Raw genomic sequence first — 20,699 nt, 5'->3', positions numbered from 1 at the left:
ATTTCTACTTTCAGTCTTGGCCCACGGGTGCCTGTTCAACGTGCAAGAGAAATATAGCACACCGCTGGAAAGCTTGTTCCGCGGCATCTTTCCCGACTACATCACTACATCTATCTCCGTTTGCTGAGCAGGCTCCAGGCGGGACGCTACATCTTGAAAGGAGCTGTTTTGGCACCAAAATAATTCGATCTGCCGTCTAGCTAGAACAGGTGGTCGTGTAAGACTGCCATTACAGCGACACGCCACACCCACAGCACCGCGACGCAGTAGATGCTTCACGTACCTCGACAGCATGGGACAATCCCATCCCGGAGGAGTCGAGCACCGCTCCCGAGAAGAAATAGCAGCTGAACTGGTATGATCTCGCAGTTCCTTGTTCGCGCACCTCACTCGGCCTTACCTAGACTGACATGTTGCGATGCACAGGCCGAGAAGTTTGCTCGGAAATGTTTCGAACCCTTAGAGCTCTACTCCTTCAAGGACAACTTCAAATCGCTGGCCGATCATGAGCAGGACGTACGATATCTCAAAGAGGACACGATCGCCCGATTTCTCGAGCTCCCGGACATTCTTGGTGTCTCTCCCGTCATATTTCAGATGGTCTCATACATCGGTGCTTTCCCATTCCTCGCCGACGCCCCGGCCGTCCTTGGTTTCGAGCAGATGATCAACGTTGTCGCGATCATGACGGAGAGATATACCAAGATATTAGCGAAAGGCGATGCCACGCGGAGGAAGCTCCTCTTCAAGAGCTTGGCAGTGTATGATCGCAAAGTGTCTGAGATCGAGAGGCGGCAGAGGGCGGAATCTGCCGGCGAGGCAGCTTCACATGCACAGGGCTTTGCGGTTGACGAAGCGGGCGACGAATTGGAAGAGGATGCGGCAGATGACGATGAGTTGGTCCTTGCTGCCCTGGATTCGCTCGACCTCGTTGACGCATTCAAGACTGGCGATATGCACGCCGCGACTACGCACGGCGCCATGATCCCAGCTGACAACTTCCGGCGATTATTGATGTTGCTCATTCTCATCGCACCGATGGAGGTCAAGCAGAATCTATCCACCTATGCTCCACGTGTTGCGGGCGAGGAATTGGAAAGCTTGCGTGCGACAGCAGAGAACATCCTATCGGCGTTTCTGAATGTGGAGAAATCTCCCGGCATCACATTTGCGCAATTCAATGCAGTCATCCCTCTCAACTTTCCATACTTATTCAACGGATTCAATGCTCTCTTTGAGCATTTTCTTTTCTCCAAGAATTTGGACCTCTCCAAACGCAAGAATAGTGCTCCAAGGATCGACGAGCATGTCATACCGCCGCCACCTCTCTTACACGACAAAGGCCGTATTCTGAACTTGAACGTTCTTTCTCAGCTGTCTTTTTTTATACCTGGAAACGAGCTATTTCGTCGGTTACGTCTGCTGTATTCTGGGGCCGACGCTGGTTTTTCTATGGGCAGCTTTGAAACCAAGGTATTCAACTGGCGAGCCCCTACTATACTCCTAGTTTCGGGTACGAGGCTTGGAGATCCGAGTGAGAGCAGCGGGTCCAAGTCCAACTTTCTGGAGTCAATACCGCCAAAGCGCTTTCCGAATGGCAATTCGTCAGGCCAAGATCGAGTCACATTTGGAGCTCTCGTCCGTCAACCTTGGCGCCATACTAATAAGGAGTGTTTCGGTGGCGATGACATGATATTGTTCCAATTAGGCCCCACGCATGATGTATTCACCACTTCGGCCATCAATAAGGACTATGTCACGTTTTTAAAACCTCCGGTCACCCACCCTGGTATCACAATTGGCTGTTCACCGCCCAAGTCAGGTCAAGCCTCACGGCACGAGACGCTGAGACCCTTAGGTCCAGTATCTCTGGTGATCGACTCAAGCTTCGAGTTCGGTGTCTTCACGCACAATTATACTTCCAGGGGTGGTGCTTTCTCCACAAGCGTCACCAGGAAGTTCGACTTCCAGGAGAGGTTTCAAATCGATGACATCGAAGTCTGGGGATGCGGCGGCGACGTCGAGGCTAAGATACAGAGAGAGAGATGGGAGTGGGAGGCCAGAGAGGCGGAAGCAAGGAGGCGCATCAACCTGGGCACAGGGGACGTAGCCGCAGATCGTGCATTGTTAGAAATGGCTGGCTTGGTTGGGTCTAATAGAAGTGGTGGCTCCATGGCTTGAGATGGGGGGATATCAGCATTGCCAGCGAAGGCGTTACAACGGCGTTTTAGGATCTTCAGTCACACGTACCATGTGGTTTACACCCGTATGAATTGGATGGTTATGGTATAGTTCTCTCAAATGTCACAAATTTTTGGCTATATGCTTTCTCCAAGCTGGGTCATGATACCCTAACACCTTACATTGAGTCGAGTCGTTCGAGGTCGCAGTGACTGTTCCATACGTGATACCTAGCAGGTGTCTGTGTTCACTTTCATTTTATTTCCCGCTAACCAAGAACTCCATTTCCCTCGAGGTTTTGGTCGCTCAGTTCACGCCTTCCGTAGCCTTGACTTCAAAGACAAGCTTCTTGGCGTTCACCTTGCCCTCCTTCAGCTGCTCCAGCGCATACTGGACACCACCAAGACCACCCGGCACTACCTCAGTGGGCTGGGCCCTGAACCAGCCTTCTTTCAGACCACGGGCAATGTACCTGAAGTAGACGAACCCAAAGTCTTTGTCGTCGTCGTGGACACACCCGACAGACGTCACAGCCTGTTCGACGTAGTCGGGGATCTCGTCGTACGACTTGAACGGCAGCACCAAGGTGATCTTGGACCCCCGCTCGAGCACCTTACTGATGTTCTGGTAGCTGCCCTTCTCCGAGACGGCGTCGTAGGCGTGGAACAGCTTGAGGCCGCCCAGCGCCTTGCGGATGCCCTCGACCACGGCCTCGTCGCCCGCCCGGTAGTCCACGACGGTGTCGCCCTTGCTGGGGTCCAGGAACGACTTGACGTAGTCCTGCGAGTTGCCCGCCACGCAGATCAGCGGGTGGATGTTGCTCTTCTTGGCCAGCTGCACCACGTACGCGCCCACGGCCGAGGCCGCGCCGTACACCACAAGCGGCGTCGGCTCCTTGGCCGGCCGCCAGGGCTCCGGCAGCCCCAGGCGCAAGTAGAGTCCCACAGCGGCAGTAAGCGCAGCCAGGGGAACGGCGGCGCCCTCTTTGGAAAGTTTGTTAGCAAATCGTCGTCTGAGCGGTGCAGAGATTTATACGCACGTTCAAAGCTGGTCTCGGCCGGTAGATGGGCGGTTGTGTGTGCAGGTGCTAAGCTGTACTCTGCCCATGCACCGTGAGGAGCTTGCATTACGTGAAATGCCATTACTCTGTCGCCTGTGTTCATTCGTATTAGCTTACATCTGACCCGTTGTTGCGAAGGGCAAAGCGAGGGGTGATGTCTAATAACAACACGACGGGTACTCAGGCGATTTTCAAACATAGCAAGGAAAATGACTGCTCTTAGGGGTATCTGTGACCCTCCTTGCATTCTTGACAGGCCTCCTTGCGTGCCAAATTGAACACCAGTCGATGCGGTAACTTAGACAGATATTAGGCACAATAGCTTACCGGGTTTGAACTCGGTGACATGGCTGCCCACCTCGTGAATGGTACCAGCCACATCGTCGCCTTGGTTGGCAGTAGTGCCGACCCAATCCGGCAGCTTCCAGTCCTTCGGGTTGGAGCCGGCGTACACCACCTTGATCACAACATCGTCAGGCCCAGGCTTGGGGATTGGTGAGTCCACAATCTGGACAGTCGGTCCTGTGCAACACGTCAGTCGGAAGTTTTTGCCACGATTGTTTTCAATAACTAACCCTTTGAAACAATTGCTTCCTTCATTTTCGCTGCTGTCAAAGATTTCCAATTTCTCCTTTGCGCTGGCAGGTCTCGGGTGCGGCCAAGCGGACACGGAGGGGAGGCGCCGGCACTTTTAAGGCCTATTGTTCGACGCTACGGATCCGGGATCCATGGCGTCAGCACGCCAACCCGAGAGGCGTGCTTATGTAAAACACAAACGGGGAGATTGCACGGGAATCATGCGTGAGGAGACGTCATTACATCAGTATTGATAACGTCAGTGGTGCAATTTGCATATGGAGAGTATCCAATTCGGGCTGTTGATTCAACCCGGTAGCCGAGGCCCCCCAATGAGGGGTTGGTTCCATACAACTGGTGAATTTTTTGACCCCTGATTTGTAAGAATCTCAGGATCGAGGCAAACCCAACAACATCGTGGGTCCTTCTAACTTAGGCACAGGCTGGCATAAGTCTAGACCCCGGTGCGGCCAATGCAGTTGCGGCAAGGCGGACATATCGGATCATTAGTTTGTGTTGTGGCCGCCGGCATTGTTCCAGACGGGTATCTTATCTCTCCATCCAGATACTGAGACGCGCGACTGCCACAGTCACTTCAAGCGTGCCTGGCCTTTTACTACTTCAAGTTACACACCTGTTACCCGTGGACATGACCAAAGTTGGAGTGCCCGCACAAGACCAGATCTGTAACACTGGTGCAGCACCCAGAGCTCATTTGCAACCTGTGCAGTTGCCGCCCCCAACCTCGCTCGTTGGCGTGAACCTGCTGAAGAAAACCCAAAAACCCAGTTGAATGTTGAATGTTCCTGGCTGGGACGAAGCAATTTACACCAGCACATTCCGTGTCTGTTTGGATTCAACTTTTTGCGTCAAAGTTTCGTTTCTGGCGGAACCACCTCGACCATATCTAGAACGTAATACAACAGCCAATGTAAGGGGCATATCCTGCAGCGGCATCCATAGCCTCATTTCCTGTGGGAATGTTTGTTGCTGAGAAGCTACCTATAATCGTCGATACAATGGACAGAATTCCCCAGTCAAGATTGGCCAAGTTAGCTGCAGGCACTCAAACTATGCTCCTTTCGGAAACTTTCGTATACGTCGGGTCAACTCCAGGCCACTGGCACTAAGGTTGTCTCACCTCAGATAGTCTCTGCGACAAGCGCAATTGTCTGGCTTTTGGGAGAACAATAACCCTGGCGTTCGGCTTATTCGGTACCTTGGGACGTCGTAAGCAGTTGAGCCCAGGTGACTTCGTCAGGTATATAACAATGCTGAACTATTGCCCAATTAAAGGTTCAGGCGCAGTCATGGGGGCCAGCCAGGTGAATTTAAGCCAGTCAAATTCAATCCCGGGGCAACGGTCAAAAGTAAAGGATTCAACGTAGCCCTGGCATCGAGGCCGTGGTATCGGGCTTCGCCCCTTCCAATCACAATCGGAGTCAGCTCTCAGCCAAACATCCTGCTAATATTCACCTATCGAACTAGGCTACCTGCTGCCTTGGGTTTTCCAAAGGGCATATATCTTCTGCCTTCATTACGTTTTGAACACAGCCTTTTTCTTCTCAACACCACTCCTTGCGAGCAATGACTAGCTAGCCTCTCCAAAGATGGCTTCACTACTAGGCCTCCTCGACCGCGCTGCCGCTGCTTCGCCGAGTGCGCACGTGTTTTTCCATGGAGAAGATGGACCAATCGCTATGACTTATGTCGAGCTTCATCGACAAGCCACTGTAAGTCATCATGATCTCAAACAGTTTCCTCTGCTCTCTGCCTTCATTTAGAAGCCACTCAAAGAAAGCAGACTTTAATCAGACATCATAGGAGAATGCACTCATAATCAGACACAAACTTGGCGTGTCACCCGGCCAAGTCGTCCTGCTTCACTTAGATTCGCAGGCAAATTATATGACCTGGTTCTGGTCTGTCTTGGCAGCGAATGCGATACCTGTGATGTCGACGCCTCTCCCTGCAGATGAGGTTGCCAGTGGTCGGCACCTGAAGCACCTGAACGCCCTGCTTGGCAACCCTACTGTACTCACCGTGAGATCGTTGAGGGCTGAATTGGTGTCCATCAGCGACACGCAAATCCGATTGCTTGATGAACTCGCAACTGCTGTAGGCAAAGGAACGCAACCGCCTCCAGTCGGCAATGTTCATAGCGAAACAGCAGCGCGGGGTGGAAACAACACTGCATTCATGATGCTCACATCGGGTTCTACTGGAGGGGCAAAAGCCGTCGATATTACGCACTCACAAGTTCTAGCTTCACTTCAGGCGAAATCCCAGATGACCGGCACTTCCGAGAGGGACACATTCCTCAACTGGATTGGTAAGTGCCTAGTTTCATCTTCTTCCATGCGGCGAGGAACGTAGCCCTGGTGTTAAAAACAATATCGTTAAGAGCATCTAAAGCTCAGATCAGCGGCCACATGTTGTCGATCTACAGTTTCTATAGCCCATGATAGACATTGCTAACCTAATTTGCAGGTTTTGATCATGTTGCCTGTGTTACTGAAATCCATTTACATGCTCTTGCCGCTTGTGCAACACAAGTCCATATCGAGCCTAAGATGGTAATTCGTGATCCCCTCCTCTGGCTTGACAAACTGGCATCACACAAAGTGAGCTACACTTTTGCACCGAATTTCTTTCTCGCGGCGGTACTCAAGGCTGTCAGAGGCAAGGCATCCGATGATACTTTCAACTTGTCTGAGTTGCGATTGGTTGTATCTGGCGGCGAAGCCAATGCCGTAGCTACAGGTATCGCGTTCAATGAGATGATAAAGTCGTTTGGTGCACCTCGAGATGTCCTTTGTCCTGCTTTTGGTATGACAGAGACTTGCGCTGGATCTATCTACAACTTCCAGTTTCCAGCACTCGAAAGAGAAGCTAAACTGGAATTCGCCTCAGTCGGTCAGAGTACAAGCGCTCTCAGTATACGCATCGTCGATACGGAGGGCACAATCCTTTCCTCCACAGAGACAGGTCAGCTTGAGCTCAGTGGTCTAGCAGTCGCACAGGCCTATTACAATAATCCACGAAACGCCACTCAACTATTTACACATGATGGTTGGTTTAAGACTGGCGATACTGGCTACCTGGATAGCCAGGGGAATCTGATCTTGAGTGGACGTACCAAAGATTCGATCATCATCAATGGAGTCAAATACTTCTCTCACGAACTCGAAGCGGCAGTAGACGCTGCTGTAGGAGAAGAAGATATTGTGCCGTCGTTCACAAGTGCTTTCGCCACTTGGCCCAAGGGCGGCAACAGTGAAGAGGTCATCATCACCATTCTGACCGTGCAAGCGAACCCCGAGGATACGGCTCTTGCCGCGATCATTGACAAAATCGCCAAAGCTACGTTTCTGTACTGCTCCAAGAAACCATCGGCGGTCATTCCCCTGCCGTCCAAGTTGCTTGGCAAGTCATCGTTAGGAAAGCTGTCACGAACTGCACTGAAGCAGGCCTATGAACACGGAAAGTTTGACGACTACATCAACGACACTGCGACATGCCTGCGACGGTACCGTAAAAAGACGCGCAAATCCCCGGAGACAGATATGGAGAGTGAGTTGGCCAGAATATTCGCGACCGAGTTTGAACTTGATCCGCAGGAGGTTGGCGTTGATGACAGCCTCGTTAATTTCGGCGTTGACAGCATACGCCTTCTACGTTTCAAGGGCGTACTGCAGGACCAGCTTGGTATCTCCGATATCCCGATTGGTGTGTTACTTACGAACCCAAGTATTTCTAGCATGGCCAAGGCACTATCATCGAGCGGTGAGGTAGGAGTCTATGACCCTGTCGTCGTCCTCCAGTCAGCTCCGTCTCGGCGCACTCCGATATGGTTTATTCATCCCGGGCTCGGTGAAGTCCTGGTTTTCCTCAACATCGGTAGATTCTTCTCGGACAGACAGGTTTATGCACTTCGTGCACCAGGGTTCAATCCGGGCGAAAAGATGTTTACCTCGATTGATGAGATGACAGAGTAGGCCATGGCCGTCAATTCTCAAACTCGCCGTCATGCGCTGACGATGGTTATCTAGTGTTTACATGCACGCGATCAAGCAAAGGCAGCCCCATGGTCCGTATGTCTTGGTAGGGTATTCATTTGGCTCCATGATTGCCTTTGAGACGACCAAGAAGCTGGAGGCGGCTGGTAACGTCGTCTTCATGGGGTCTCTCAATGGTCCTCCGCACATCAAATGGAGAATGGTTCAGATTGACTGGTGTGAACTGTTCCTCAATCTATCCTACTTCCTAGGATTCATTACGGAGGAAGAGGCCGTCCAGAAGGGTGTTGATTTCCACAAGGTAAGTGCAGAACTTTTCATCGTTGACATTTACATAGCATACTGAATATGTCGTGGTGAAAAGGCGGGCTACACCCGGGATGAGATCCTGGACAGAATTTTGGCACTTGCGCCCCCCGAGAAGATGAGGGAGCTCGACTTGACCAGAGAGAAAATCGCGCGTTGGGCCGACATCTCGTTGCAGCTCCAAGGGCTGGCCCACAGGTACGACCCTTGTGGAACGGTAGATCACATCGACGTCTTCTTTGCAAACCCTCTCCTCGCTGTGGGTAAAGACAAGCAGCAGTGGCTGCGCCAACACCTTCATCCCTGGAATGACTTTGCAAAGGAGCCAGCGCGCTTCCACGACAGTCCTGGCGCTCATTACACAATGTTGAGCCCGGAGCACGTCTTCCAGATGCAGAAGGTACTGCGCACCGCGTTTGCGGCGAGAGGAGCTCTCTGAAGTACTTATGTAGGGAAAGGAGACGACAGTTGAGGTAGTGGCGTATGCGAGACATTGCTGATAGCCAAGGGGGAGGGAAAATGCGTGATACCCGGACACGTAATCAAGCAATCAAGCTGGCTATTCTGCATCTGGATGCACCTGATTTGGAAGTGGACAATGAATCATATTCGCGTTGACGGTCTTGGTCTATCCGCGCTGGCTCTGAGGAGGCGAATGTGTATTGAACAAAGGAAAACCATGGTTGTGTACCGCTAGAAAGCGCTTTTCACGGCATTTGTTAGAGTGCATAGGCGGCTGTAATGCTGGGGATGCCACAATTTTAGGGGTGTTGGACTGCTAAATCGGTGGGGTTTCAAAGGCGGCATCACCGCCCCTGGTCCAAGTTGAGTATAAGTTACGATGCTGAGATTCGAATTCTCCTGTAATGACAAATGTTTGTCATTGGCGAACCTTCAATCACAGTCTTTGTTTCACTAGCCTACAACTCAGTCAGTGCAAACTAAGCATCGTGGTGAGATACCAGGGAAAAGGCTGAGGGACAGGTGCGGGGAAAAGCTGCTTAGCAAGCTAGTTAGTAATAACCTCCAGTCATGTCAAACAAGTTGCTCGGCTAGCTCAGTTGGTTAGAGCGTCGTACTAATATCTCCTCACGGAAATATCAAGTTTATGCGAAGGTCCTCAGTTCAATCCTGTGGCTGAGCAAACTTTTTTGGGCCCCTGGAAGACCCTTGATTTCCTTTGCGTTTTCTTTGTTCTCTCTATCTCCATCTCCCACCCCCCTTGTCAACCATACACTCTCTCATTCCCAACCTTTTACAAGGATAATTAATATCTGTGGAATCGTTTTCTACTCAGCTAGCATGCATACATAGGCTCTGTCCGACTGTTTCATGCGCATGTCGATCGATGAAACCTCAAGAGAGTTGATTGAGTACGTTGGGCTGCCAAATCTACGCTACTTATGGCGTCAATCTCGAGCCAGTCAACAAGTGTCGGCGACCGCAAGCTATGTCCTGATTTTTTAGTTGGATAAATAGCTTCTCTTCATGGATTGATTTCAGGTACTATATAGGACTGGACTTTGAACCACGCACACAAAGTGATATCACAATCGAACTCTGCATCTCGGGAATACCTTGCCTACCCACCATTTCCAACGAAAATGGCTTTATCATTGTATTCGTGCATCAAACCTTTGCATCAGAGACAATGACTGGTGGGTTGGACTTTTTCTCAACTTCAACACCATGGATCTCTTCAGCAATAACATCGGCCGGGATCCGGTCAGGCGTCGAGTTTACCAAGACGATCATCGGACCCACAGCAACAGCCATGAGGGCAAAGCTCACGCACCTAGAGAATGAACAGTGAGCTGGATAGAACACGAGGTGAGGAGCATCATGAGGGACTTACATTCCAATTAAAGGGCTTGTGCTTGTCTTAGTGTTCATGCCGTAAGCGATTGCCTGGCCAACAGCTTCGAGACATCTGAATGCAGCACCGTTGCGGACATTTGCTACAGTTGCAATGAGCTAGTGGTTCATATACGTGTTCGGTCAACGACCTACCTTGGGCATCAGTGGCAAATGATGAAAGAAGCCAGTACATGTACGACTGCGACAGCGGGCCGGTGGTCTGGACGAAAAAGTAAGGGAGGAACGAGGATGCATACAGGCTGTCATCCCAGTCGATCGCTCCAGGGTCGGATGCATTAAATCGCACTTGCATGACAATTGACCAGATGTAGACGCCCAAGTTGAGAACGACGACCGTGAAAAGACCAAGCTGTGCTCTCCGTCGCTGGCTGAGACACTTCAGATCGAGGATAAATCCCAAACCGAAGCAGCCGACACTGCGTCTAAGTAAGTATTGCTGACAAAAGCTTGAGAGCTAGAGAGTACCACCTACATGCAGAAGAACGGTGACACCAGGGAGGACAAGGCCCGAGAGCGGACGGAAAAGTACGTGGCGAGGTAAGTTGACCAAGTACCACTAGATATCAACGTTAGAATGCCCCATTGAACAGCGCATAGCTTTGCTCACCTGTAGAAGAATGACCATAGAGCCCAGAACGCCGAGAGCAGGATGAGCTTTGACGTCATAGTACGACTAATACGCTTCAATTCTTCCTTCGTTGAAAGTGCCTCCGAGACCAGGATGCGCGTTCCGTCGGACCTCACCACTTTCTCTAGTGGAGAGATCATGAACGCGAATGGCAGACTGGAAATCATCAGCATTGACCTGGCAACATCAGAGACTTCACCGGGACAGATACTTACGCCAGGCATTCGATGATCAAGAAGGCAACATATGTGTCTGGTGTGACACCACCCTCGACGCCCTTTTCGAAGTTCTTGGACAGGCTGGTACGACAAGCTATCAGTCACTGTTCCAATGGAGAGGACTCATGGAGTATCCTAACTTACTTGATGGCACCACCAACAAGCTGGCCGAGGTTGCGAGACACGATCCACAATGCCAGGTACTTTCCACGTGCGCCAGAGGGCGCGAGGGACATAATCGCTCCGGCCTCTGCAACATACCAGCAGCCCGTTCCGATACCACTGATGGCGCCGCCAAGAATAAGGTACTGCCTGGATTTAGCATCCATCCATGCATGTCTGGGGAAAGACCTGGACTGCACTCACCCACTGATTGCCGAACTTGCTGTTGCAGTAGTAGGACGAGCCTTCAATGGGAAACGACATAGCTCCGAGCACCAGTGCCCACTTTACACCCAGCTTGTTGACAATGGGCCCACCAAGGAAACAAACTTTATGCTGGTCAGTGTCTTTGAAAGCGTCCAACAAGAGCCTGTAAGACTAACCGGTAGCAAGCATACTGTACAGGATTGCAGTACTTTGCGTTGCGAGTTTAGCATCTCGTTACAAGTAGACGGAACTCAAGCGACTTACGCAATGTTAGATGTCTGTGGAGTTGCCAAGCCACCTCCACCAAGTCCTGTGAAACACGTCAGTTGCGTGCCACTGGACAAGTAATTCACAACGGCCCGAAACTTACCAGCAATTGCATCTGCCATAGCCGGGCCGCAGAAGGCCTGGATGCTGATGAGCATCATCTGTGTTAGACTGTGCTGCCAAAATCGTCTCCACAGCGGTACATTCTGCCTATACGCCTCCATATCCACCCTATCGTCGGCGCTATTCGTTGCATTCATGGGGAGGTTGCCCCGTGCTCGGAGGGCATCATCGTCTCCACCAGCGTGGGTGTTGGGAGGAGCAGTGTCGAACTGAGACATCGCGAGATGATGTTACGAACAACTACTGACTTCCTATGAATGATGAAAGGGATTGCGACCGATGGAACCCCAAACGAGAGCGTTCCTGGGCTTCATTTTATGCATTGCCAACTCTAAAGTGTCATAGGGAGCTATAATGCTCAGATCAGCCAGGTGGGTACCTGGCTTATCATCGGATACTTTCTGGGGATGGCGTACTATGTAAGTGCGTCTTTCCCCAGCCTAGGTCGAGCCAATTCGAGGTCTGGGGACGCTCGTGATTGGCGGGTTCCTGGCGGGTTCCTGGCATTCTCTGAGTGAAGGTCCAGGCGAGAGAAAGGTCCAAGCGAGGCGAGGGTGCGCTCCGAAGGGCTCCGATGCGACGACGAGTCACGAGTCACCCAGCTGCCGGCGACCACTCATGCCACTGCAGGACCGTATCCATGGGTCCCCTTGCTACCCCACGAACCCCTGGGCCGCTAGAATCAAACCGGCGCTATCCGTTGTGCCCTCGATCATTACGTATCGGATTTTGGAGAAAGTTTAGTGTGACCCAATGTGGCACGATGGGGCGACAACCACAGACGTGCGACCTGGTGGACCCAGGGCCCGTCAGCTTGGATGGCCAACCTAGTGCACAAGTTTGGATGTGTGGTATATAGGATCAAGTTGAAAGCCATCTGCTAGCCAAGAACATCTTCAAACCACTTTTGCATGAAATCGGAATCGGTACACCTGACCTCGTATTGCCCCACAAAACGGAGGCCGGCCACAACTCCAACATGGCAGCATCACGGGCTACAACCAAAGTCATAGTGGTCGGCGGTGGCGGCACCATTGGCTCGTCAACTGCACTGCATCTCATCAGATTCGGCTACGCCCCGGCAAACATCATTGTTCTGGACACATTCCAGATCCCGTCCGCACAGTCGGCCGGCAATGACCTGAACAAGATCATGGGTGTGCGCTTGCGCAGCAAAGTCGATACGCAGATCAGTTTAGAGGCAAGGCAGATGTGGAGGGAAGATGAGCTATTCAAGCCATTCTTCCACAACGTTGGCAGAGTAAGGCATCCTCCAGATAAAAGGCAAATCTGTGCTAACCTAGATCTAGATAGACTGCGAGAGCTCAGAGCAAGGTGTCGCTGCACTGCGCCAAGAATACCAAGCAATCCTTGACGCTGGTGCTGGTCTCGAAACAACCCACGAGTGGCTAGACAGTGAAGATGAGATCCTGAAGAAAATGCCTCTCCTGCAGAGAGATCAGATTGAGGTAACCTGCTCAGTTGGAGAACACTCATTCAATGAAGCTGACACAACATGCTTTCCAGGGGTGGAAAGCGATATGGAGCCAGGACGGAGGCTGGCTCGCTGCAGCAAAGGCTATTAATGCCATTGGGGAGTTTTTAAGAGAACAAGGAGTGAACTTTGGTTTTGGCAGGTCAGTAGTGGCCGTATCCAACTTGGGCGCAATCTAACGTATCCAACTGCAGTGCCGGGTCATTCAAGCAGCCTTTACTGGATGTTGATGGGTCAACCTGCGTTGGTGTCGAGACTGTAGATGGGACCAAGTATTATGCTGACAAGGTCGTTCTGGCTGCCGGTGCTTGGAGTCCAGCACTCGTAGACCTCGAAGACCAATGTTGTTCCAAGGCAAGATCACTACCCAGCCCCCAAAACTTATGTATCTAACTCGACCCTCAAGGCGTGGGTATATGCGCACATTCAGCTTTCGCCCGAAGAAGCTGCGGAGTACAAAGGTGTGCCAGTGGTATACAATGGCGATATTGGATTTTTCTTTGAGCCTAACGAGTAAGTCGTGGAATACTGCCCTCTTCTGAGACCCGGTACTAACCCCTCTCTGTCAGACACGGTGTAATCAAGGTCTGCGATGAGTTTCCTGGGTTTTCCCGATTTAAACAGCACCAGCCATTTGGCTCCTCAGCCCCAAAGCCTGTATCTATACCTCGGTCACATGCCAAACACCCTACGGACACCTACCCAGATGCGTCTGAAGTCACGATACGACAGGCCATCTCGACATATCTGCCTCGCTTTGAGAAGAGAGAGCTTTTTAACAGGGCGATGTGTTGGTGTACAGACACGGCGGACTCACAGTTGCTCATCTGTGAACACCCAAAATGGAAGAATTTCATTCTCGCAACAGGAGACAGCGGGTAAAATCTTCAGATGTCAAGGTACCTGAGTGACTGCTAATCCTTCTAGACATTCCTTCAAAATCCTGCCCATAATCGGCAAACATGTTGTTGAGCTTATCGAAGGATCACTTTCAGACGACCTTACCCATGCATGGAGATGGAGGCCAGGAGGCGACGCCCAGAAGTCCACACGTGCTGCACCGCCAAAAGACCTTGCCGACATGCCAGGTTGGAGACATGACACGAAACTGTAAGAGAATGTCTGTTCACTGATCGTAGCCCTTTATCGAGGAGTTTGTCAGCGAACAATACATTGACCAGAAGCCCGAACAGTTTCGGCTAGACACGAGTTGTTGGTAGATCTAAACCAGCTACGATCAATAAATGCCCCGGAGAATGCAGACTACCAGAGGGCTCATATAGAGGATATTAAATAGAAACACCTTTCAAAATCATCACAAATTTCCCGAACCATTCTATCCTCATGTTGAAGTGCGGCATTGTCAACTGTTGCAAAAGCACAATCAAAGAAGAGGAATGGCTTTTCTCGAGAGAACGCGCATGATAGTGAGAAAAACTATCATTGGCCTATGGAATTCAGTGATATGAAATTCGGGCGGCACATGCCTTCGGCGATGCTCAAGACTCGCCGTAAATTGCGAACTTCCTCCACCGTTACCTCGTATGATATGTCACGTGGTGGGGCAATAACGATACTCATAATAGGGAATTGACGGTGCTATCAGCCCCCTTTTAAAATTGACGGATGTTTTTATACCCTATATTAAGACTGGGAGTATTTCTCCCCAATGCCCTTCTGCACTGCCGGACGTTGTGCGATGCGATCAATCCACTTCAGGAGATGCGGGAAAGCCTCCATTTCCTGCTTACTGAATCCGGTCCTCTCCCAGCCCTTCACCCACGGCCAGGTCTTGATGTCTGCCACAGAGTACTTGCCCTTCCCTTTTCCGGCCAGGTACTCCCGTGGCTCTCCAGTATACTTGCCCGAGAGACGGATCTCGAGCACGCCGTAGACACGGAGCGTCTCATTGTGGAACCTGTTGATTGCGTCTATTTGAACTGTCAGATGGTTCTCGTGAGTGACGCGAGCAGAACTTACAGTCGATTTTCTCGGGGGCTGCCTTCTTGAAATGGTTTGTCTGCCCTTGATACGGTGCGCCGGAACCGTGCCAGAAAAAAAGCCACTGCAGAGCTTCACTGCGCTCAAAGTCGTCCTTGAAGCCGAACTTATCCTCTTTGTCGGCCTCTTTCAAAAGGTAGAGAAGCTCAGCAGACGTCTCATGCACAGGGAAGGGCGGATTCTGGCTGTTATCGACCAAAACCGGGATGCGACCGTTTGGATTCAGTCGAAGAAACCCTTGGTACATCAGTCAGCACTTCTAGCTCCGTAAAGTGGTGCTCCACAGGATCAAGGCTGGTGTCCCCGCACGAAGGCGCGGAGCTGTTTCCCACTACGTTTCAGCGATTGGAAGTAACCTACACTCTTTTTTCTGCTCGTTGGTTGAGATATTAATCAAGGTCGTGGTGAATTTGAGCCCATACGCTTCTGCCAACTCCTCCAAGTAGATCTGCACGGCTTGCCCGTTGGGAGTGCTCTGGGTGATGAGGTGCAGGCCTTTAGCGTCCTTGACCTCGGCGGGTGTTTCGGCAATGAAAAGTTTGTCTGCCATCCTGTCGGTATATGTTGAAACCTGGGCGTCGGTCTTCTTAATTCGGATCAGGTTGCTTAACGGAACGGTCCAAGTCAATAGCTTCGATGTTTGTGGACTAAGGATCAAAATAATTGGCAGCAATCACTGACCACACCCATTTGTTTTATTGTAAGCCAGCTCCAGCGCATTTGTAATCGCACGTGCTGGGGGACTATTGGACCATTCCCCAAACGACACCTCTGGCATGTATGGCGTCAGCATAGACTCCGCCCCCTCCGTTGCATATTAGTCAACCACATAGACTTCCAGGCCTAGTAAGCACAATGATGCATTGATTACGAAGCACCTGCAGTTGCCGAAAGGTGATACGAAATCAGAAGAACTCCCATGAATTATCCTGTATTCGCGGTTTCGATCCGCTTTGCTATCGGTGTAATCCCCCACCTTAGCAGCTGAAGTTAACTACTTTCTTCTGTGGATTCGAATCGCGACTAACTTAGCAAATTAGGTACCTTGCACTATAACAGGGTAGAGTGGGGGGTCTTCGTCCCAAGGATACCTTTCCTTTACGTTTATAGGATGCCAACTAGTCCACCTCGGCCACGCTCCGCCGTCCTGGCAACTATACTGTGGGACCAAGCTCTACAACGCCTCGCAAACCACGCCAAAGCATTCGTCCGCCCTTATACGTCACACAAAACACACCCAAGCGCCACATATACACGCTGCACGAACGCACTCAAATTTACACTATCCAAATGAAAAACCACCCCAAAGCAATATACCTCTCTCCCCTCGTCCCCTCCAATCTCTTGCGACTTACAGTCGATGGATGTGCCGCCTGTTCTCAGGGCATACGCCACCTGCACACTAGAAAAGAGGCCAAGAAAATGATTCAATGAAATCAGTGACGACAATTTTGAGGATATTTAAGTGGAATCCACAAGCTGGTCCAATGCTGACGCGAAATTTTTATTAGACGTGTGGCTTTAATTAAGACAACACTTCTATGCTCATTGAGCCTCATTCTCACCCTAGATAAACTCCGTTGGTCCATACCCACCGATCCATTGACAAGATTGGCCAATATTGGGGGCGAATAACACGGCCGGCTTGCCGTTAGCAGCAGAATAAGAGAACACAGAATACCAGTTCTTGATGAATGTGTCTCCCACGATGTAGAGGTCATCAATGCCGGTCAAATCGCCCCCCGCAAATCCAGCAATGCATAAGCCCGCGCGAGCCATCTGCTCTCGGATCTGAGCCGCCAGAGCCCTGTCACCAAGGGCCAGGTTGTCAACATCTGCGGCGCTTAACGAACCAAGTTTGAAGTCTAGTGGGTTGATGGCGAGGTCCTGGCCAGCAAAGGTGATTTTCGGAATGTTGGTAACAGCAGTGTTGCAAGGGTATAGGTAAATGTGCTCGCCAGCCAGATTCAGTCCGATGCTGCCAGGAATCGCGTCGAATACGGCCTTGGCGACGGCAGTAGGGGCCAAAAGAATAGTGGTACCTGTATCAATGGCTGCCTGACCCGCGGTACCGGCTACTTTCTTACCTCCAACTTTGACACCGTCTAGTGCAACTTGCCAGTAGGTCTGGGACGAAACAGGGACAGTCACAAAATTCCCCTTATACTTAGTACTGTCGCGGCCACCGAGAGTCAGTTGTGAGTTCCTTCCTGTTTTCTCTGAGACCCGACCAAGGTAGAAGCTGAATTCATCCGCCTGAACTGTGCCTTGAGCAATGAGATTCTCGAAAACCGTGGTCCCGTTATCCTGAGCAATGCTGGAAAAACCCATCCCAACAAGGCCATCCGCATCGACCTGAGTGAAACCAGCAGCCGTAGTCACTGATATTAAGGTTTGGCTCTTTGAAGTAAGGCCTGCGATCGTAAGGTCGTCAACGTAGTTTTCGCCCTCGGTGGAGCCGGACCCATATTGTATACTTGTCTTCGTACCCAAGTTGCGTCCACCTTGATCGTACTTCGTCGTATGGGTGCAGCCCCTCGCTTTAGTACAGGAAGGACCGGGGACCCAAGCATCGGCAGAGCCCGTGTCAAAGATGACATTGAATTTCTGTGCTTTCCCATCGCCACCTCCAATGGTGATGGAGCCATAGTATGCTACATCTTCGGTTCCAAGCTGCGTCTGATCGATCAGGGGAAGGTTTGCTTGTCTCTTCTCTACGTCGACGCTGAACAGCTCTGCCTGCAGCACAGCGACTGGAGCGTAGTATGGAAGCGGTTTCAGATTATATTTATGCAATGTGTGGTTCAAGGACGCTAAGATTCCGGCAACGTTGGCTTCGCCATTGGGTCGAGTGAGCATATTTCTCTTGCCGAAAGACACTGTCTGCGGCGCGGGGTTCGCGGCCGGCAGTGCCAAAGCCCCTGATAGAAGACTCAAAGCCACAGTAGATTTCATGACGCAGATCTGCGAATGGTGAAATTGGGTGATGACAATCGCGACCGATGTAGTAGAACCAGACTATTTCGGCTTATAGAATCGTCATCGCAACGAGGACAGTGGGCTTTTGTAGACTCTCGTGATTGTGGGAAATGATCGAAGATAAAACCTCCTCCGGATGTCCCCGTATTCCTAATGACACCCCATGAAGCGCAAAGGTGCCCAACTTGAGAAGTCAGTCAATCAAAGTTGCATCGAATCCATGATTCACTCATTGCTCCCAAGGTCCCTAGATCTATCGGTCCCCAGTAACCAAGAGCTTCCTGTCCTGTATCGACTCGGTGTGCATCATTGGAAATGTCTTGGCCTAATGGAGCAGGTCATGAAAAAAACCATTGGATCTCAATGAATAGATGATTGAAGCGAAAGGCGCCAAGAACAGTTCCATATAACAGCCGCTAGTACCCGAAATGGTTACCAAATACATTGCCTTCAAAACTTGTTGGGCCTTGCGACCTTCCGCTTCCGTCAGCCCAGGTCGACTTGTATTTGTGAAGTATTACACCATTCCATAAAATATACAATTGTCCCAAAGTGCTATTCAGAAAACAAAGACAAGTCCATCTTGGGCAAACAGAGTGAATGAGTCGGTTAACGAAGACACATAGGATTTAATTGCCAATAGGACCAACAAAACGTAGTAGCCATAATAAACAACACGTCCATGACCGAAACCTATTTCGATTTATTCTACTATTGGCTAACTTCATTGTTCGGCTGCCGGATTCCACGGCTTTCTGATACCGGCTTTCTCAAGGATTGGCAAGACATTATCCCTAAAGTAAGGGAACTCTTTTACATAGTCCACAAAAGACAATGTCGTGCCATTGAAGCCAGCAGCATGCAGCGATATGATACCGTCTGCAACCTGTTGCGGCGTTCCAACCAATGGGTAACCTCCGTGTCCTGCTGCCATGCGGTTCCGGATCAATGCGAGCAAGTCATGAGGGAAAGACTGTGCATGGGCGAACTGCAGTGCAACAAGGTTATCCACAGCCCCCTCGTCAGTGTTCTTTGTGCAAAAGTAGTCGTAGAAGTCTTTGGCTTCCTGCTCAGTTGGGCGGCAAACAACATGTGAGAGAGTCAAAACTCCCACCTTCTTTCCGGCCTCCTTCGCCTGTTCCTTGAGTGCTGCAACTTCACCCTTGGATCTCTCCAGGTCAATGGCAGGGGTAAACAAGAAGTCGGCACTGTTGACTGCAAACGTTCGTCCTTGTCCCGAGCCAGCGGCATTCAGGATAGGAACCTTCCTCGATGGCTGCGGTAGCCCTAAGATATTCTTCATTTTGAAGAACTTGCCATCGTAGTCGAAGGACTCTGTCTTAGTCCACAGCTCCTTGATGGCATCAAACCAGTCCTGTGCGTATTCATATCGTTCCTCATGGGTAGCTGGCAGCTGAAGACCCAATGCTTCGTATTCTGGCTTGTTCCACCCAGCAACGATGTTGAGGCCAACCCGACCATTGCTGATTCTGTCGATTGTGGCAATCTGCTTTGCCACAACCGGAGGAAGGTTGGCAGCAGTGTGGACTGTAGAGATGACATTAATGTTCTTGGTAAGGGCTAGCAATCCGGTGGCCCAAGTCATAGTTTCCAAAACATCACAGTGAAAGTTGGTTTCTCCTCCGTACCCGATCCAACGGGCAATCGGGAGCATAAACTCAATACCAGCTTCGTCAAGCAACTTTGCGAGCTTGACATTGTTCTCCCAGGAATTGACCCATCGCTCCTCGATCTTCGTCACTGACATGCCACTGCTGCAGTTGCTGGCGAAAGTGCCCAGAAGGAACTGGCCCTCAGTAAACATAGAATTTTCTGCCATATTGAAAGTAGGTGACTGCAGGATTCAAATTCTGGATAGTTTTTCAGCCCACACACCTTTTGAGGATCCCATAGCTAGGGAAGTAAATATAGTTTAGGCTTATCGCCCAGTTGCCGACTAGTCACAAAGTTAGTGCAGTTGTCGGGTAAGGTCCCTCCACATTTTGATCCTATCCGACAGTGGACACTGATACCGAACTTACTGCCGATTCGCTGCTTCCACGCACCTGACCAGTCGACACCCTTGGTACTAATGACGTCTTGATAGGCGACTTGGAGACTAATTACCTATCTAGCTTACGCGATCTGTCGTACTTGGACTGTATAGGCCACGGTGCCTCCAGAGGCATCCTGTCTATGGTAGGGGCGGGCCTCACGTGAGCCGTTCGGTCCGTTTTGAAGTTCCACATTGCAGCCACAGACCGTCTCAGATCCGCTTTGAATACAAGGGACCTTCACTGACTCTACTCACAAGGTGCAACCTCTCCTGCAATTGCTAACCCAGTTGACGGGGTTATGAGGTAAACTAATGCTCGGTCTCCGCCGGGCGTACGGGGGATTTGCCGCTAAAGAGTTCCCGCAAACCCCTTCTCTTCAGCTATTCAGCTATTCTGTCTCAAAGAGCAACCACCTCCGGAACCCATATCCGGTTAGCCCTCAATTCCATACCACTCCACCAAGAAGGTGGACTGGCTCAACCTCGGCTCAGCCTCGCTCAGAGAGCTTCAGCTCAGGTTAACATGTTGAGGACCACCTATGT

At 50.9% G+C, this 20,699-nt stretch overlaps 8 protein-coding genes across 8 annotated transcripts; 3 read left to right on the top strand and 5 right to left on the bottom strand.

The window, feature by feature from the left end:
• Positions 1-292: 292 nt before the first annotated feature.
• JN550_006448 (uncharacterized protein) lies at positions 293-2,181 on the top strand (the record flags this gene model as incomplete). The annotated part of the gene is made up of 2 exons (XM_049318188.1): positions 293-355; positions 427-2,181. The coding sequence occupies 2 exons, from the start codon at positions 293-295 to the stop codon at positions 2,179-2,181; spliced, it is 1,818 nt and encodes a 605-aa protein (XP_049171667.1).
• A 306-nt stretch (positions 2,182-2,487) lies between these two features.
• JN550_006447 (uncharacterized protein) lies at positions 2,488-3,841 on the bottom strand (the record flags this gene model as incomplete). Its single annotated transcript, XM_049318187.1, has 4 exons — positions 2,488-3,164; positions 3,221-3,334; positions 3,569-3,763; positions 3,817-3,841. The coding sequence occupies 4 exons, from the start codon at positions 3,839-3,841 to the stop codon at positions 2,488-2,490; spliced, it is 1,011 nt and encodes a 336-aa protein (XP_049171666.1).
• Positions 3,842-5,427: 1,586 nt separating this feature from the next.
• Positions 5,428-8,581, top strand: JN550_006446 (uncharacterized protein; the record flags this gene model as incomplete). The annotated part of the gene is made up of 5 exons (XM_049318185.1): positions 5,428-5,550; positions 5,642-6,149; positions 6,308-7,811; positions 7,870-8,137; positions 8,201-8,581. The coding sequence occupies 5 exons, from the start codon at positions 5,428-5,430 to the stop codon at positions 8,579-8,581; spliced, it is 2,784 nt and encodes a 927-aa protein (XP_049171665.1).
• A 1,190-nt stretch (positions 8,582-9,771) lies between these two features.
• JN550_006445 (uncharacterized protein) lies at positions 9,772-11,843 on the bottom strand (the record flags this gene model as incomplete). Its single annotated transcript, XM_049318184.1, has 11 exons — positions 9,772-9,937; positions 9,998-10,100; positions 10,153-10,436; positions 10,493-10,576; positions 10,628-10,804; positions 10,864-10,947; positions 11,011-11,174; positions 11,233-11,357; positions 11,412-11,443; positions 11,500-11,545; positions 11,606-11,843. 11 exons carry the CDS (start codon positions 11,841-11,843, stop codon positions 9,772-9,774), a joined length of 1,503 nt encoding a protein of 500 aa, XP_049171664.1.
• A 761-nt stretch (positions 11,844-12,604) lies between these two features.
• Positions 12,605-14,234, top strand: JN550_006444 (uncharacterized protein; the record flags this gene model as incomplete). Its single annotated transcript, XM_049318183.1, has 7 exons — positions 12,605-12,886; positions 12,936-13,094; positions 13,153-13,262; positions 13,315-13,444; positions 13,527-13,633; positions 13,690-13,998; positions 14,048-14,234. The coding sequence occupies 7 exons, from the start codon at positions 12,605-12,607 to the stop codon at positions 14,232-14,234; spliced, it is 1,284 nt and encodes a 427-aa protein (XP_049171663.1).
• A 530-nt stretch (positions 14,235-14,764) lies between these two features.
• On the bottom strand, positions 14,765-15,671 carry JN550_006443 (uncharacterized protein; the record flags this gene model as incomplete). Its single annotated transcript, XM_049318182.1, has 3 exons — positions 14,765-15,051; positions 15,101-15,358; positions 15,482-15,671. 3 exons carry the CDS (start codon positions 15,669-15,671, stop codon positions 14,765-14,767), a joined length of 735 nt encoding a protein of 244 aa, XP_049171662.1.
• Positions 15,672-16,687: 1,016 nt separating this feature from the next.
• JN550_006442 (uncharacterized protein) lies at positions 16,688-18,076 on the bottom strand (the record flags this gene model as incomplete). Its single annotated transcript, XM_049318181.1, has 1 exon — positions 16,688-18,076. One exon carries the CDS (start codon positions 18,074-18,076, stop codon positions 16,688-16,690), a length of 1,389 nt encoding a protein of 462 aa, XP_049171661.1.
• Positions 18,077-18,824: 748 nt separating this feature from the next.
• JN550_006441 (uncharacterized protein) lies at positions 18,825-19,940 on the bottom strand (the record flags this gene model as incomplete). The annotated part of the gene is made up of 1 exon (XM_049318180.1): positions 18,825-19,940. One exon carries the CDS (start codon positions 19,938-19,940, stop codon positions 18,825-18,827), a length of 1,116 nt encoding a protein of 371 aa, XP_049171660.1.
• Between the last annotated feature and the right edge of the window lie 759 nt (positions 19,941-20,699).

This window comes from Neoarthrinium moseri (genome assembly GCF_022829205.1).
Source record: "Neoarthrinium moseri strain CBS 164.80 chromosome Unknown scaffold22_Wmoseri_CBS_16480, whole genome shotgun sequence".
Classification (NCBI taxonomy): Eukaryota; Fungi; Ascomycota; class Sordariomycetes; order Amphisphaeriales; family Apiosporaceae; genus Neoarthrinium; species Neoarthrinium moseri.
This window is presented reverse-complemented; position numbering and strand designations above follow the sequence as displayed.